The following is a 17,862-nucleotide window of genomic DNA, read 5'->3' as shown; positions in this document are numbered from 1 at the left end:
CTGTTCACTCAAAACCTCCACAAAAGCTCTTTAGTCTTTCCACTGCTACGCTGTCCTTTTTGATACAATCATTTAGGCACCGAAAGATGTCGAGTTAAATTTTTTCTAGCCGGCATGCTTTACTGTTCTTTAAAAGACAGGTTTGATTCTAGTGGTTTTGAATGTAGCACGTCCTCAGGTTGCCTTCAGGTTAACAAGTTAGTTGGTGGGTTCCAAACCCAAATGCTTCCATTTGAGATCTTGATTGTAGAAACATCGAGTCCTCACACATCACTTTTATCACCTTTGCATACAACTGAAAAAATTGATGTGATCCAATTTGCTCAACATAAATGACTATTTTTTGAAAGTGTCATAGCTTCATAGGAAGTGGAGAGTTAGTACTTGAAGTGATTATCCTGTTTTTCTTTTTTTTTGTCCATCATCTGCAAACTGTCACATCAATGCCAGTCATTTTTACATAAACCTGTTAAATTTTGTATTCATTTCCCTTTAAACAGGCAGACCCTGTCAGTTTTCTTGAGTGCCTACAATTTACCTGAAAATTCTCTGATTGTCATCTTTAAAACCCCTAAAGGAATTTTCATTAACCACAGACAAGATAATCCTTAGAAGGACTGTCTAGTGATTTTTAAAGTTATGTTCTGTCAAATAGTTATCAGTAGCTAGCTAGCAGCTGTGACATCAGTCAGATAGCATGGAGCATTGAGAAAAGGGTAGAAGTCCTTGTCCAGTCTAGACTAATGGCTAGCCAAATGAGGGCTTTTTTTATTTTGTTGACAAACATCTTTCTCAAAAAAATGACATAGTGGTATTAAAAAAGCTACATTTGCTAATATTAAACATCTACCCTTTTGTTTTTGTTTAGTTTGTTGCTGTTTTGTCAACCAAACATCTGTTAGTACACAAATGTATGGGTGCTGAGTCAGTGTGCATACATTCGCATAGTAGCACAGATATTTACACCACAATCTAAACAAACTGTCTTGCAAAAGTTTTGAGGTTTAAAATGACCTAATACAGTGTTCTTTCACACCAGTATGTTGTTTTTGAGAAAGAGTTGTTTTAGAAACCTGAAAAATGTATAAAACAACGTAACTGTGTTACAGAGAAAAGAGCAGAAGTCTTTGTCCAGGCTAGGCTAAGGACTTCTGCTCTCTCTGCTCTCTCTGCTCTCTCTGCTCTCTGCTCTCTCTGCTCTCTGCTCTCTGCTCTCTGCTCTCTCTGCTCTCTGCTCTCTCTGCTCTCTGCTCTCTGCTCTCTGACTGATATCATTGCTGATAAGGTATTCACTGTTGAAAGCTATTTGACAGAACATCACTTCAATGATGACCAGACTATCCTTTTACGTTTCAGAAGCTTGGAAATTTTTCCTTTCAGTTTGGCAATTGATAGATTAGGTCAGTGGTTCCCAAAGTGTGGGTCGCACCCCCTAGGAGGGGCACAGTGCCATTCCGGGGGGGGGGGAAAGCGAGATGGATAAATGAAACAAAAAACCCAAAACAAAACAAAAAAACAGTGCCTGACTAAGCATAATGGACAGGTTTTTAACCCAATTTTGCACAGAGGCTTTTTCTTATGTATTGATGATAGCAAAGTTGAATATTGTTACATATAAAAAAAAGAAACATGTTTGAAATAACACTGACAGCAAAGAATCCTCTTCTACAGTATAGAACTGGAAAAACAAAAGAATTTCACTGTAAAGATGGTTTGTAGTTTGTTTTGTTGCAACCTGAAGTGTGAAATAAACTTCAGTGGAGTTTGAAAACAAAATATTTTTATAGGTTTATTTCTGGTTGAACGATGTGTGAGCCCAGTTGATTTTTTTTCCTTTTTTTTGGGAGGGGGGGGATTTTATTGTAATCCATAGGGGTGCCTAGAAGAATATCTTTGGGAACCACTGGGTTAGGTCATTATTTGAACTATAAAATGTTGTTTATGTAGTCTCAAAAGGAAGTCCTACCTTCAGCAATACCATTACACAATAGAAGCACAATACTAACAAAGGCATCATGGTGGATTTAAAGTCTTTTGCAAGTTAAAACATGACTTAAATGATCCTAAAATATCTGACTTTGTGCTGTTTGATTGGCATCTATTTATTTCTAATCCTTTAAAACTGGTTTAGGAGTGACACTGTACAATCGCAGAGTGCTCTGACTAGTTTTTGAAACTGCAAACAAAATGAAAGGCATAAGTGTTCAGCTCCTTCATGTCCACATTGCTGGGAACTGATTGTATCTTCTAAACGTTCTACAGTGTTCTTAGCCAGCAAAAGGTTCAATTTCACTGCACTGCAACCACTGTTTATCTTTTGCCAGCTTCTTTCCTTTTCACTCCATTTCTTCTGTCTGTTTTGTGCTCAGCCCCATAAGCTAACCAATTCTCATAAAGGTCACAGTGTTATCAGGTGAAAACAGTATCCGTCAGTACCAAGATCAGGCCCTGCTGTTCTCTGATCTTCATGTTTCTGCCTTCCCACATGTGTGTTATCAACACAACTCCAGTGCATTGAGAAGATGCCTGCAACATGCTGGTACTTGACTTCCATCCCTCAGTGTTCTTGTGCCACATCTGCTTCTGCTCCAGCACGCATAATGCTTCCAGGTGTTACAAAAGGGATGTATACCGTATTGAAATGCCAAACGCTGCCTTATTTTTGTTTTATTTTGATGTTCTGTTGAAAATCTAGCACCTCATTTTACTAGTCAGTGCTCAAAGGCAGATTATGAAGAAAAGCCACCTGTTCACTGAAAATATGTTTTAACTCTTCTGATGTTTTATGATATTGTTTAGATCACTGCACAAAATAAAATAGTATGCATACCAATAGAAACTATCAGTGATTTACTGTGAAATGCCAAAAAACATGAACAAAATACTTCATCTTATAGAGCTGATTGTTACACCATAAAGCATTCTGATATGATACCACTTTCAACAGCATTTGTGGATGTTCTTGCACTACTTAAATATCAGATTCAAACCTCTGCTGTACCTGTCTGTGTGATATTGGTATAGTTAGTTTGACTTTACACTGTACTGCACTTTTCTGATCACTCTGTGATTAAGCACTTGGCCTTGTTTTGACACCTTTCAGTGTTCATTTGCCAGAGATCTCAAAGCAAACATTTAAAACCTTGGTTCTGCTGTGTGATTGCAACATTGGTATCACATTAGGATGACTGTGTAAACACATTAGATATAAATTGGCACCTGCAAAGAGCAGGAAAAGTAATCCTCTTTCATGTCTTCGACTTGGTAAGGTTTATATTTATGTTTGAACTGATTTTTTTAATTTTATTTTGTCCTCGACTGTGTAGATGGGGAAATGTGCTCAAGCTGGTGTGTAAGACTGGAAAGTTTACAATACGTGATGCAATTCTGTTTCACAAATTTTGTACATTTAATAAAGAGTATTTTGTGTTTTCTGCTCACAGTATGTTTTGTTATTCTTTCTTTGGAATGTGGTTATGACGATTTTTATTGCACACTGCCGAAAGGGAAATGTGGACGGTAATGGTTTTGCCCATGTCTCTGAGTGTGTCCATGTGTCTGTCTGTGAGCAAAATATGTCATAAACTCCTGGACAAATGTCAGTAAAACTTTAAGGATATCACTGGATATATTTCTACAACTGACTATATTTTGGAGACAACCAAATTCAGGATGACCACCACAGCTGAATGATATTAGTCAATACAAAAATGGCAATAACTCAGTCAAATTTATTGAGCAAAAATTTGGTGTGGTAGTAGCACTGAACAAAACCTTGTAATTTTTTCTTGAGAATCATTGTGGTAAGTGTAAACCTGGTCAGCATGTGAGATGTGAATTGGGGATTCGACTAAAGAATATTGTAGAATGGGCTGGAAATGTTAAACCTGGGGCTATGTTTAATGTTTTTTTTTCGTTAATTTCATAAATGGCTTCAACCCAAACAGGTTTTGTTGCCTTTGATTTAATTTGCTAAGATTAAATGTTCTGGATGATCAAGATTCCACATCAATATATTCCCATTTTATACCGTAAGTTTTTAATTTATGTCTGAATCCTCTTTTCATTAAAAATCAAGAAATATACTGCTTAGTCTTCCACGGACATGGAAATGCCTGTCTTGGTTATATAGATACAAATGAATGTAAATTTGCGCTAAAACTTATGAAAGGTGTTGGACATTGTTTTTATTATTATTACTGAAAATGTGCAGACAGATTGTTAATGTGTGAAGCTGTAATTTTGCTTTTGTGATCACAGACATAAAGCACAGAACTTCCACTAGGGGGCTACATTTCCTTTATAAATAGAAACATTTCGATCAGTTCAAGCTTCAGTAGCAACATAAGTCTTGTCTTATTTTGATCCGTTTAACTTTTGCTGGGTATTACTGGGTTCACTTCTTTTCTATTACGGGCATATGAGCAAATTAGAAGTGATGTCAAGCGGCAGAAGAAGGAAAATATCTGTAATAAATGGAGAAAATTCCGTTTACCAGCGGCAGCTGGAGGAGGTGTCACGTTAAAACAGAGACGGCTGCTCAAGGACAATAAGTAGGCCGGTTTGTTAATGGTTCCTACTTCCTATCTTAACTTTTTGTTATAAAACTACAGATATAAAGGATGTGCATCTGGGAAATGTAGTCAGTTGAAAGTAACATTCGTAGACTGAGATAGTAAATTAGGTCAAGAAAACTACATTGCCCACAATGCACCCTGGCCTGTGACAGCTGACTGTTTTGCTCATATTTGAGAAGACAGTTTGTAGTTGTGGGGGGAAAAAGACACATTTTATATCAAATAACTTGAAACTTGGTTTTATTTGGTAGCGTTTTGCAGCAGCATGTCTGAATACCCGCCCTTCCAGTTCGGCAAGTCTCGTTTCAACCAGGTACATTTATTTTTAACTTGACCTTAAAGTGCAGCAACAACTTTCACGTAAAGCTCTGCTGTGTGAGAGTGTGATAACAACTGCAGACTTGTATACTTTTAAAACGAGCCAGCTATTTTGATGTCAGTAACCAAGACAGGCAAAAGGCCAAAAATAAAAAAGAATAATAGCGATTAACACGATTTCTTTTTAACATGTACGTCTTTTTCTTATTTTTAAAATGTAGTAGTTCACTATACGTTTTATAACTTTAGCTTAAAGGTCAGAAGTGAACCATAGTTCTCCTGATCGCAGCACACGAGGAAGTGTTTTTGAGAGAAAAGTCCTATAGCATCGATAAACACAATACGTGAAAGAGACAAAAATGCCTACGTGTTTTGATGTATGGGCATAATATAAAGATTCGAAAATTTTAAACAATTCAAAAATTATTGAGTGACATCGTCAACTTTCACTTTAACATTATATATAAATATATATACATATATATGTGTGTGTGTGTGTGTGTGTGTGTGTGTGTGTACAGCCCTACTTTCTGTGACCTGTTTATGAAGTGTGCCTGAGCATCCAGCTCTCAAAACAGGGCTGGGTTTTCTAACCTGTTTCTACAAAATCCATTATTTCCATTGTTTTTCCACCCTGACAGTTTTTTATTTATTTTTATTTTTTGTTGTTGTTGTTCAGACTGAGTTAAAACATGGGTTTTAAGAGACGATTAAAGAACAGAAAGTGTGTTGGCCTGTCTGATTTGTAAAGGCAGATCATTCCACAGTTTGGGGGAAGTGGTTGAAAATGCTGGGTCGCTTCTTAACCTCCTCTTTGACTTCTGAACTACAAACAGTAACTGATCTGTCCACCTTAGAGAGCGTGTAAAGTTAAATAAGAATCATTAAAGAAGAATTTTAACAAAAACAGAAGGAATAAAGTTTTTTTAAACAAACTTGAAAGTTAAAAGTGGAAAATAGATTAAAGGTATTCATTGTAATGTCATGACCAGTCAATTTACCTAAAGTAAGAAGCAAAATTTGCACAAAATCTTTTCCATATTGATGGTTAATGTGTTATTAAATGAAAAATATGAAAGCAAAATTTGGCCACCAGCTATCACATGCATATTTCAACTTACAAAAACAGCTAAACTGACTGAAAATAGATCAGCAATGGTGTCATTCATGGAAGAGCCAATTGGGATGGAGAAGTGTGACAGTTTTGATGTATAGGTATATATTTGTGCTCAGATTTGTTGAATAAAGTTTGCAGATTTAATCACAAGACTCAAGCTTCTACATGGCTTTCGGCAGATTCACCTGAGTTCTTTGTTGACATTGAGTGTGTACCTGCATTTCAGAATTGTATATCAATGGATCTGGAAAACTGCTGGAGTAAATGCCTTTTGATATGATATGATATTCACCATTTGATATAGTTCAGAAAAACCTTTTTCATTTGTTTTTTTAGTTAGCAAGGAGTACTTTTAAAAACATCACTGTAATGTATTTCATGGCAATAGAGCTTTTTAAAACCTGAAAACAGAACCCTGCTTTATCTCAGTGTTTTTGTTACCAAAATGGTAGTATTTTAACAAACAGGAAGTGCAACTTAGTGATTTAGGAGATGAGCTCTTTGCTAAGATTGGAAGTCAAAATGAACCTAGACATAATAAACTTAATGAAAATTAACTAATATGCACAAGTTCCTGTTTACTAATATAGTTAATAATGTTTTTCTTTCGCCTGCTCCCTTCTGCAGGGGTTGCCATAGTTAGCAAAATTGCCTGAAGATTTGTCAGTTGTTCTACCTGACACAACCTGAGCTTGAATCCAAAGCCTTAGGGTTACAGGATCATGACACAGGCCCCAACATAGTTAATAATAATCATATATAAAAAATTGGAACCCCAAATCAGAATATTGTCTTTTTGTACATACATTTATGAACAGTATCACATTCAAAAGTCTCTATCAGCCACAGGACTTTAACAGCGTTAAAGACACCATGTCTCTAACTAATCACCAATGTCAGCTCAAACTGTATGATTTAAATGACACAGGTAAATAATTGGATTAACAAATTTGAAAAGCTATTCTCCATGCCATGTTTTTACCAAGTATCCATATGTTCAGTAAGTGACAAGGTGTAGCGATGATTCACATACCAGATTTCCATCCAAATTAACAGTTAGTGTAATTGAACCCAAGCCGGGGAGGAGCGGGTGCAGCGTGTTGCTGTATCTCATACTGATTCCTTATGCTCAGATATGAATTAATGATTGAAAGGTATTTCTGGCAGAGTCATTAAAAGAATTAATTGCATTCAGTGTGAGTGGATTTGGGCTTCTAAAGGATGAAGATGGGAAACAGTTTGCCAGAGGCATTAATGAAGAGGCTCCACCTGGTGTGTTACAACAGCTGGCAAGCTCTAATGTTGCTGTTTGCTACGAGACAGCTGGAATCTCTCTGGCTCTTTTCTCTGAAAAATCAACCAGAATCCCTTTTAGACAACAATATTTGTGTAAAAAATGAAGCATATGCCACCTTTAAAGTAGATGGAAGTAAAATTTTCTTAACTTACTCATCTCTGCTCAGATGTTTAGTGGGTTTTATATTGAACATTCAAACTGAAAATGTCTAATATCTGTTTATCATTGGTAATGATGTTTCATAAAAATATTTAGTGGTAAGATTAATTTTTGTTTATGCATTTTTGTCGTTTAATGTTAACTTTATATATTTTATTCCTTAGGACACGTTTTCTGGCCGATTCAGGCACTTTCTGGATGTGATTGACCCCAGTACTCTCTTTGTGTCAGAGGTATGCCAACTTGATGTGGGATTTTGTGCCAAATTGTACTTTATTTAAAGTTATTTTTAAACTAAGAAGTTATTTCTTCTGTTTTTGACATTTGCAAAGCCAAAACTCTGTTTATGTCACCATAGTTGATATCTGTAAAAACAATTAACTTGCACATTAGGTGATCTTCGTATAAAACACTAGCATGAAAGGTGCTAAGCATCATCGCATTGAATCAATGTCTCATTATTAGGACAAATTAGAAATATCACAAACAGAACTTGGTACATGTGTGAACACAGTACAGAACAGTCAATACACCAATAATGTTATTATTAAAAATATAACATTTCAAAACTCCACAACATGTTTTATACAAAGTTATAATGCAACATGTAGTATAGAGTCACAGCAAAGCAGCTCAGGTGTTAAAGAGTGTATTTATACTGTTAAAAAAAGAATGAATAGAGAAAACAACCATTAGTTGTGTAACAAGTAACTAAACAGACTAAACAACTAAACAGATTTGCTAAATTCTGCATTCCTGCCATGTCCAATTTTGTTCCCTATTATTTAACAATAATAATTCACTGACTCACTCTGTGCAACAAGTTTTTTTTCTCTAATTTCTTTCTCTATTCGGCGGCTCTACTTGTCGTAACATTTCCACAGGTCTTGGATGTGTTGTGGTAATTTTACCCTCAGTGTCATCAGAGCTGTGCTGCTCTGGGTAATGAAGCTGTTAGGGAGTTCTTTGGTGACATTAACAGCAGTAGTAACTCCTGAGATGTGATGTGTTCCGGACATATAAGGAAAATGTGTGGGATGGAAAGTGCATACAAACACACATGCATGTACACCATGCACCTTAAACCTTGTTAGGCCAGGCATAGTCTCAGCTTGCCCCTAATGATGAGAGGAAGGGTCGTGATTTACACACACACACACACACACACACACACACACACACACCAGCCTTGTGTGCCACCCATATGGCTGTAGATCACAAGCTCATTAGAATGAATTGGTCTTGTGTTTTGTTCTGCATTAGATGGTGATCACATTACAAAGAAACCTTTTTTTTTTACAAAACTCATTTGCTGTCTAAAAGTCTCTGCATGAAATGTTGGTGAAACACATTTAAAAGGCAGTGAACAGTGAAGATTACACATTGGAAGAAGAAAAAGATTCTTAACTAACACACTCCTAATTTTTTGAAACGTTTGTTTGTCTTCTGTCCCATCAGAAACGGCTGCAGGACAGCATTGCGCTTCTTGAGCATTTCAAACAAGGAACTTTGTCTTCAGGAGTGACCGACGCTCAGGTAAAAACAAAAATGTAAAAATATAATTGACTTTGTAGTTTCAGTTTTAAATTTTGCTTCATTTATTGTTTATTTATTGTTAACAAATAGTGTACACTGTAACATTTATAGCCTAGGCTAATTTGCAATATACATCCTCAGATTTTTGACAACATAAAAATAAAAAGTTTTTAAATACAGATCAAAACAGAATAAAACATTATACTTATTCAAACACTGCAAAAAATACATTTTAAACACATCACAACTAGAGAACTTTGCATTTTCAGTAAAAAGGCACTTTGAATGTTGAGAGCTAAATGACTGCTGATATTTGTTAAAGAAACTAAAACGGAATTGTTGAAGCTAAATTTAGTAAAACTGTAGCTAAAATCTAAAATCAGCCGAACCATAGATAAAAGCCTAAATTTGCAAATCCATAACTAAAAGTTAAAAATTAAAATGAGCAAAGTTGTATGTACAAGCTAAAATGAGCTAAAAACGGACCAGTATGTTGAAGCAGGTTTCAAAGAGATCTCAGTGTATGTTTATGGGGGGAAAATTTTGTAAATAAAGTTAAATATTTAAAATGTATAAAAGATACCGAAAAAAGTCATAGCACACAGTACCCACGGATCAAACCAAACTTTTTTATATGTGAATGGTTCAAATAGCAGAAAGTATTCAGAAGTAGTTTGATCCCCCCACCCCCACACCCCCCCAAAAAAAAAACGTAAAGAAGAAACTGTAAACAGGAAAATCAGCATTCAGACAGTAACAAAATCAAAAGGGTGGCAGTTATTCATGACTATGAAACTGCTCTTACTTAAAAACATTTTAGTCATAATCTAAAATGAATTCAATCAGAAATCAGTGTGAGCTCTGCAGGTAGAGATTTCCATGTCAGTCACTATGTCCCCCAAGGAAGTTTTATTTGAAAAGGCATCTAACAGTTTCCTCTAGCGCCTCAATGAGTTACAGATTATTTAGTATTTACCACTAATCAAAGTCTTTATTTTAAATTATTATTTTGAATTGTTACAGCTTTGGCAAGCCCAGAAAATAAAGCAGGTAAGATACTGACACTTACACAGACACACACCTGTGGTTAACTGTTGCATGTGCAAAGCAGTGGCTTCACTGGAATAAAGGTTTCATAATGTTTTTATTATTACTCTTCCATGAGCTAAACATCTTTTTGTACTCATTATCATTGACTGTGCTTTTATTGCAGGCCATCATCCACCCTGACTCGGGGGAAAAGATCTTCATGCCCTTTCGGATGTCAGGTAGCACAGGAGAAGTCCCAGGGGGTGTGGGATCCAGGGGCTTGTTATGTGGTCCAGCATAGAGGAGTTGTTCACCCTGGGAACTGTCATAGCTCCACGGGGCTCTTCAGGTTGTCTCGAGCCTCGAAAAGGTCGCACTCAGCTGGTGGCTGATTAAACCTCTGTCCTGTGGTGATGGCAGGGTTCTCTAGGTTTCTGGAGAAATAAGCACTCGTATTAAAACATCTTTTTTTTGGTGAGGTGATTTTGACATATCTGAGGGTGGGTGGAGTGAGAACCAATAAGAAGAAAGGAAAGACGAAAAAAGCAGTGGCTCAATATGGTCACCATGGTAACCACACACCTGTGTCTGTCACTCCCTGACTGTCAAGTTAATGAGAGGCAGACAGACTTAAAAAATAATTGCTCTGTGAAAATTATAAATTATTTTCAAAATATTTTAAAACCTGGAGCAGCAGAATAATCTGATAGTGATTTTTAAAAATGTTTTTATAGTATTTCCTTTAGTCTATGCTTTTGCAATATACCGCAACCAAAAGTCATAATACACTATTTCTGATTGAAGTGCGTGTTTTGGAGAATAATTTTTCCATCCTCAAAGCTGCAGGGCAAGATACAAGACAGAAGCTTTAACTGGATATCAACAGCGGTTCTTTTCAGTGCTTATTTCTTGTTGTTATTCCTAGTAAGTATGTTTCCATGCAGTAGATGTTGATGGTAATGCACTGTCTTTAAACAGGTTTTATTCCATTTGGCACACCAGTGGTAAGACTTCTTTATTTTATATTAGTTATCCAAATTCAGCTTTTATATCAATGTAAATGTTGCAAATATGATGTTTATATTTTTCCTCTATATTTGCTCAGGTTGTTGGCCTCCTCCTTCCTAATCAAACGATGCTGTCAACTGTCTTCTGGCAGGTATGTATTGAAAACCCAGACTGCCATACATTTATTATAGAGGTTTATAACAGTAATAGCATACACTTTACTTTAAGTTAAGTCATAAGGATGACTCATATCTAATCTTTTGGATAATACTGTTCTACCCAATTTCAAATCTGTTTTTCTGGTATTTATTGAAACAAAATCAAATTGAAATTGTTTGATGCTCATGTGAAATAAAGTCTGAGCTTGCTTCATTTTCACAGGAGGCCTAAAAATAAGTATTACCAAGGAACCCTAACCCCACCCCTAATCCAAGGAAATAATTTTTTTTGACAGATGGTCTCCAGATTTAGATGATTGTGATTTCTTTTGTTTAAAGGTGATCACTTTGCAGATTTATTTTAATCAGGCAAAAATAAACAACACGGCAAAGAACACTTGAACGTTTCTGTAATCAAAGTTTAAATTGAATCCTGCCATTTTTCCCCAGTGGTTAAACCAGAGTCACAATGCCTGTGTTAACTACTGCAATCGCAACGCCTCCAAGGTACCGTTTATGGAGTAAAGAAAATGAGTTCTTTTGTTTTTGTTGTCATTCTAAATCTGACTCCTCTGTTTTCTCTTTAGCCTGCTCCATTTTCCAAATTTATCTGGGGATATGTTGGTGCAGTGACCAGTGCAGTGTCTATTGCTGTGAGTTCTCACATTAATTCACCTGCCATGACAACATGATGTCACCACATAGCAACACATCATTCTAGGCTATGATACACACATCGTGTCTCTGTTCCTGCCATTTTGCTGCAGAGATTTGTGTTGACAGTTCCAGACAGCTCAATGAAAACAAAGTGTTTCAAAGAAAAAAATGCAGGATTAACTGTTGTAAAAGTGTTTCACTGTGTTTAACATCTGCATTTTGTATATCAAGAGGTAATTATTCTCTTGAACCTAAAACTGCGCTGTTAAGATACTGTGTTTTATTACAAAGATTTGATATAAAAGTTTGTCTATTTATAAAAGAAAAACTACTTTCATTGTTAGTCACATTGACAGCAATTGAGAAGAAACAAAAACATTTTAGTGTCCTCTTGTCCTAAAGGTTTTTAAATGCAGTTTAATTTTTAAATAAGTAACCTCAAATTCCTTTAAGTGTTCTTATTTCCAGTTGACCTCTTGCTCTAAAAATGCTTTATTTTATGTATTTAGTTAAATGGTTTGAAAATGTTCTCTAATAATACTCACTGCAGTGAAGAGAAGCAGTCAAACCACATCTTTTTGTATTTTACAGTGTTTGATACAAATAGATGACACAAGATAAGTTGTTACGTTATCTGCTAATGTATTTAATCTCACAGAAGCAAAACACACCACATCTGAGTTAACTTTAACAACTCTAACTAGTTGTCTCTTCCTTCATATTGCGAACAACATTTCACTGGTCACTTTGCAAACCCAACAACAAAATGCCAGTAATCCACCTTCACAGTATATGCTCAATAATTGTGGCAGAAAATGCAAACAAGTTAAATATAAAAAACCCATCAAAATATTGTTTCAGTTTTTTAACTTCCTTGTCATCAGGGCTTTAAATGTTCATAGACTATAATACTTTTTCACACACCTGCCTGAGACAACCTCGATCATGCACAAAGACCTCAAACTGGGCCAATTACTGGTCCTGCTGGGGGTCATCCGGCAGATAGCCTTAGGCCTGACAATGACAGCAAGCACAGAAAAAAATGTCAGACAGTCTGTAGGGCAGAATGACAAGCCAGGAGGAGGGCAGGAGCACTCCAATTAAACGTCCATTCTGGTGACAACCCCCAGCAGGGCTGTGGGGGGGCTGAAGTTTCATGTTGGTATTTTATCAGAATATATGTGCAGTTTTGAATGCTTCACTTTAGCAAGTTAATATACAGCAGGAATCAATTACTGAGGGGTTTAGACACAGCACTTTGATGGGCTTCAGATTGTCCTTTATTATTTTATCTGGAAGGCTTAAAGCTGCCCAGAAATGTGGTGTCTGTATAGTTGTTAAAACTGGCTGTCTAATTGTAAGTGTATGTGATTTACCTTCAGGTTGGGCTGAATGTTTTAATCCAGAAAGCAAGCAGCCTCAGTCCAGCCACCAGGCTTCTTGTGCAGAGGTTTGTCCCATTCCCAGCAGTGGGTAAGTTCAAAAGGCTTCACTATTTTAAGAGGCACAATTTTATTATACAGATTTTAATTTTAACTAAACAGAGATTGCCTAAACTGAACATTCAAGTTAATATACTTAATGGTGCCATCTTATTTTTAGTGCTGTAAAAACCTTCCATTCCTGTTCTGAAGTCACAATCAGTTTGTGTGTGAAAGCCAAGAAGTGAGCGTGTTTTTGTTTCATCCTGCTCCTCGCAGTCCGTTTTCGTCTCGGCAGGGTTAGAGACTTGCTGAGAGCTTGCTTTGTCAGATGTGTGTGGAGCCACAAAGCTGATTTTCATACTGCCTCCCTTCAGCACAATCGCACTCAGGGGTATAAACCTGTGTCCCACAATGCCCTGGGCTGCTGGCTCATAATTAAATTGTTTGCCTGCCCACCCCCGCCTCCTCTTCCTTACCATGGCAGCGCTTCTAATTAAATCAACAGGTTTCTACAGTGCGGTTGTTGCCTGGTAATTAGCTGCTTGGTGGAACTTTGCTGCTGCAAACGAATTGGATAATTACCCCTAAAGTGGCGTCCATGTCAGGGCCTCATTTACCTGATTTCAGTTTGGACATTGTTGTGGCTGTTGTTGTTTTGCTTGGCCCGTATAAAAGGTAATTAAAAAGGCTAATTAAAGCAATGGAATGCAAAGTACTGTTTGAATTTTTACCAGCTTGATTGTGTTTAGTTACTTAAGGCTAGGTTTATTTTGTTATAACTTAATCAAGCAACAGCCCTTCATTCAGTTAAATTATGAAGACATTAACTGGAGATAAATCCATACTAGCAAAAATGTAGGCATGTAATTAATTGGTTTTCTTTTGAAAATATTTGTCATTATTTGTAATATTTAGGACTTAATTATATTACAAGTATACTAAGTGCAATTAGAAAGCACATAAATGTAATTATTTCAAATTACAATCATAAATGTCAGCATTGAGCTGTCCAGATTTTGCAATTATCTATACATTTTCAATTACTTTGTTGCCCTTATTAATGTAATTACAAACTGTTTTTGTGAATTTGATCTTTTCACCGTAGGTTTTGTTATTTGATGCTGAATCATGTAATCTGCCCTTTTATTAATTGGTCTGGATAAAACAAGAGCTGTAAGCTAAGTTAATTAAATTCCCTTCACAAAGCAACTTGCTGTCCCTTCGGGCTTCAGGAAAGATAATTTTGAATGTTGAGGTCTTAAATTAAAAAGGCTCAGGGCACTGCCACTAAACTCTCTAAAATGAGTTTTTCTTATTCATATTAGAGTCAAGGAGAAATGTCCGTCTACATTAACAAACATTTGGGTTCATTTTGGCTTTCGTGAATAAATGAGAAAGAGGTTTGTCCAACACCTACCCACCCCCGCCCACCGGCTTTGTTGTCTGTAGCTGATTTCACTTTTTTCTTGTGTTTGTTTGTGTTTTTGTTTTAAAGTCACACTCAAATGTGGAGTGCATTTGGTGAATTATCTCTGGAATGACATGCCACTGATGCACTTCATTTAGGCTGTGAATTAAGCTATCTGGGCTTCGGTGCTTTTTATTTGTCACATTAACAGTGGATTTGGTCATTTTAACACACAGTCTTCTTTGTTTTTATAAAAGAGATCATTTTCAAAAGATGACAGGGCATGTTTAAATAGGATAACTTTGGTATTCAGTTTACATGTTATACAAAAACAAACTAGACTAAAGGTCTGCAGGTATTCTGACAGATTTTTGATTCTGTGTTTGAGCACAAATTAAACTTACAACACTACACTTACTTCCATTACACTGGTTCTGTTTTTCTTATAAATGTGCTAATTAGAGTAACACATTTAGATTTTCATGCTCTATCTACAATGCCTTGAAAAAGTATTTATGTCTCTTAAACTTTCTCACATTTTGCCACATTACAACCACAAACTTTAAAATACTTTACTTATATTTTATGTGATGGAGAAACACAGTAGCACATAATTGTAAAGTGGAAGGGAAATAATACATGTTTTTTATTTTTATTTTTTTTTCACAAATTAGAAAGTGTGCACCATTTGTTTTCATCACCCCCCCCCCCTATTCTGATACCCCTAACTAAAATCTAAAGCAACCAATTACCTTCAGAAGTCACCTAGTTAGTAACTAGAATCCATATGAGTTTAATTTAATCTCACCATAAATCCAGCTGTTTTGTAAAGGCCACAGAGGTTTGTTTCAAACAGCACCACTAAGACCAAAAAAAAATACAAGACAGATCAGGAATAAAATTGTTGAGAAGTTAAAAGCAGGGTTAGGTTATAAAACAATACCCCAAGCTTTGAAAATCTCACGGTTCAATCCATTACCTGAAAATGTAAAGAGTACAGCACAACTAAAAACCTACCAAGACATGGCCGTCCACTTAAACTGACAGGCAACGAGAAGCAGCCAAGAAGCCTATGGTAACTCTGGAGGTTCTGCATAGGTCTACAGCTCAGGTGGGACAATCTGTCCACAGGACAACTATTAGTCGTATAAATCTGGCCTTTATGGAGCAGCGAGAAGAAAGTCATTGTTGAAAAAAACAAAACAAAAGAAGTTCTCTTTGCAGTTTGCCAAAAGTCATGTAGAGACACTGCATACATGTAGGAAAAGGTGCTTTACTCAAATCAGACCAAAACTGAACACACCATTCCCACAGTGAAACATGGTGGTGGCAGCATCATGCTGTGGGGATACTTTTCTTCAGCAGGGACAGAGAAGCTGGTCAGAGATGGGAATATGGATTGAGCTAAATACAGGACAAGCTGTTTTACCTGAAGGACATTGCAACACTAATGTAATGTATTGTCACAACTTTAAGTTGCTGCCCGGTCTTTCTTGTTTAAAAATGTTCAACAATGCTCAAATTACCAGTTTGCTTCCCAAGTTTTGATCTTCACCTTTCAGATTCACTGTTCTGATGTTTGTTGTTTTGTCTTTTGCTATTATGTAGTTATGGTGGTACTAAAGAAAAAGCTTTTTTATAAAAGAATAAAATAGTCAAAGGATATTTTAGTCTGTTTTGACCAAAATGACAAACCAAAGATCCAGCTATCACTCAGATGTTGCAACAATTAGAGCTGTATACCTAAACAGCTAAAACATATACATTTGTAAAGCTGGCTTTTGTAAAGTCAAAAAGTTCTAATCCCATGATTTGGGATTTTTCTGCTTCTTAGATATTTTAATCTGTCAAACACATTTGTTTGTAATTTGTTGTCCCACAAAATATTGTGTGATCTCAAGAAAGGTGATGAAGTGATGCTAAGATAATGAACAATCCTGTTTGTTCCACTTCTGCTAATGCCACAGTTAAGACCTCATAGTAACAGACATCACACTTTTCCCCTGAGCAAAGAATTTAAACACCTCTGTCTCAGCAGCACTGTCTAATCCTGCAAGTCAATCACAAAGCAAAAAAATTTAAACATAAGATATTGTTAGCAGTGAGACCCATTAATGTTTATTCACTGGTCTTCACAGCGAGTGCAAATGTCTGTAATGTGGTGCTGATGAGACATTCTGAGCTGTCGGAGGGCATCATTGTGTTCGATGACAACGGGAATGTGGTGGGGACATCAAAAGTAGCTGCAAGACATGTAAGTCTCATATTTCTGAAAGCTTTAAATCTTGTATGAACATATGTAATTTTGTCACTATTAATCAATATAAAATCTAATAATTCTTAAACAATTTAATTATTCTGAAATAATTGTACAATCATGCCAAAAACAATGTAACACATTTATAAGGATCACTTCTTTTTTTTTCTTCTTGTTTTTTATGTCCTGTTGTCACAGGACATTAAACCTTATAATTGAAAGAGGGTGTATGTTCTTCTTTTTTACCCAACATTTTTAGTTTAGATTTGAAATGATAAGTGGTGTTTTCTTTGACAGGCACTTTTGGAGACTGCCCTGACCCGAGTGGTCATGCCCATGCCAATCATGGTGCTTCCTCCCATGATCATGGCTGTACTGGAAAAGTAAGAAAAATTTCTCCTCTGAAATTTGTTCTGTTCATAAATGTTTGGCTTTTAATAAAATAAATGAGAACAATAAGAACCAAAACATAAAACAAATGTGCCTTAAATAGTATTTTTGTTTAAATTTTCAACTTTTTTAATGACATTCAAGGGAATAAATTATTTAAATGCGTTCCAGTCTTATATGTGTCGCTTCAGTACTTTATCCATGACTTCTTGTCTCAATCTGGGCTCTTAGGCCCAGTTACCTGACACTGGTTTTCAATGAATCCATGACATTTCTGTTGTGCTTCAGCCATTCGTGTACACGACAACAGTGACTGGATCGTCTTGTTACCGTGGAAAAAAAGAATTAAAACTAGAGAAGTTGCATTTCCTGCAAAAATGCAGTGTGAATGCTTTTTTTGCTGAATGATTTTGCTGAAAGCGGCTGAAGATATGCTGAACAGCTGAAGTTTAATGAAGATGCAAAAAGTGGAACAGAAGCTGATTCGTAGAAGATTTGCATAAGGTAGAAGAACAAAAGCTGAAAGA

At 36.1% G+C, this 17,862-nt stretch overlaps 1 protein-coding gene across 1 annotated transcript in view; it reads left to right on the top strand.

Moving 5' to 3' along the window:
• Nucleotides 1–4,707: 4,707 nt before the first annotated feature.
• sfxn5a (sideroflexin 5a) overlaps nucleotides 4,708–17,862 on the top strand; it is a 30,757-nt gene continuing 17,602 nt past the window's right edge. The window contains exons 1-12 of the mRNA XM_017433439.3: nucleotides 4,708–4,890; nucleotides 7,633–7,701; nucleotides 8,927–9,004; nucleotides 10,028–10,054; nucleotides 10,218–10,272; nucleotides 11,012–11,037; nucleotides 11,139–11,192; nucleotides 11,650–11,706; nucleotides 11,787–11,852; nucleotides 13,239–13,329; nucleotides 16,827–16,942; nucleotides 17,243–17,328. Of these exons, the coding sequence (XP_017288928.1) occupies nucleotides 4,843–4,890; nucleotides 7,633–7,701; nucleotides 8,927–9,004; nucleotides 10,028–10,054; nucleotides 10,218–10,272; nucleotides 11,012–11,037; nucleotides 11,139–11,192; nucleotides 11,650–11,706; nucleotides 11,787–11,852; nucleotides 13,239–13,329; nucleotides 16,827–16,942; nucleotides 17,243–17,328 (773 nt within the window). The 5' untranslated portion in view covers nucleotides 4,708–4,842. The remainder of the gene's footprint in view (nucleotides 4,891–7,632; nucleotides 7,702–8,926; nucleotides 9,005–10,027; nucleotides 10,055–10,217; nucleotides 10,273–11,011; nucleotides 11,038–11,138; nucleotides 11,193–11,649; nucleotides 11,707–11,786; nucleotides 11,853–13,238; nucleotides 13,330–16,826; nucleotides 16,943–17,242; nucleotides 17,329–17,862) is intronic.

Source organism: Kryptolebias marmoratus, linkage group LG10 (assembly GCF_001649575.2).
Source record: "Kryptolebias marmoratus isolate JLee-2015 linkage group LG10, ASM164957v2, whole genome shotgun sequence".
NCBI lineage: Eukaryota > Metazoa > Chordata > Actinopteri > Cyprinodontiformes > Rivulidae > Kryptolebias > Kryptolebias marmoratus.
The sequence above is the reverse complement of the archived record's forward strand: the minus strand, read 5'-3'. Positions and strand labels throughout refer to the sequence as shown.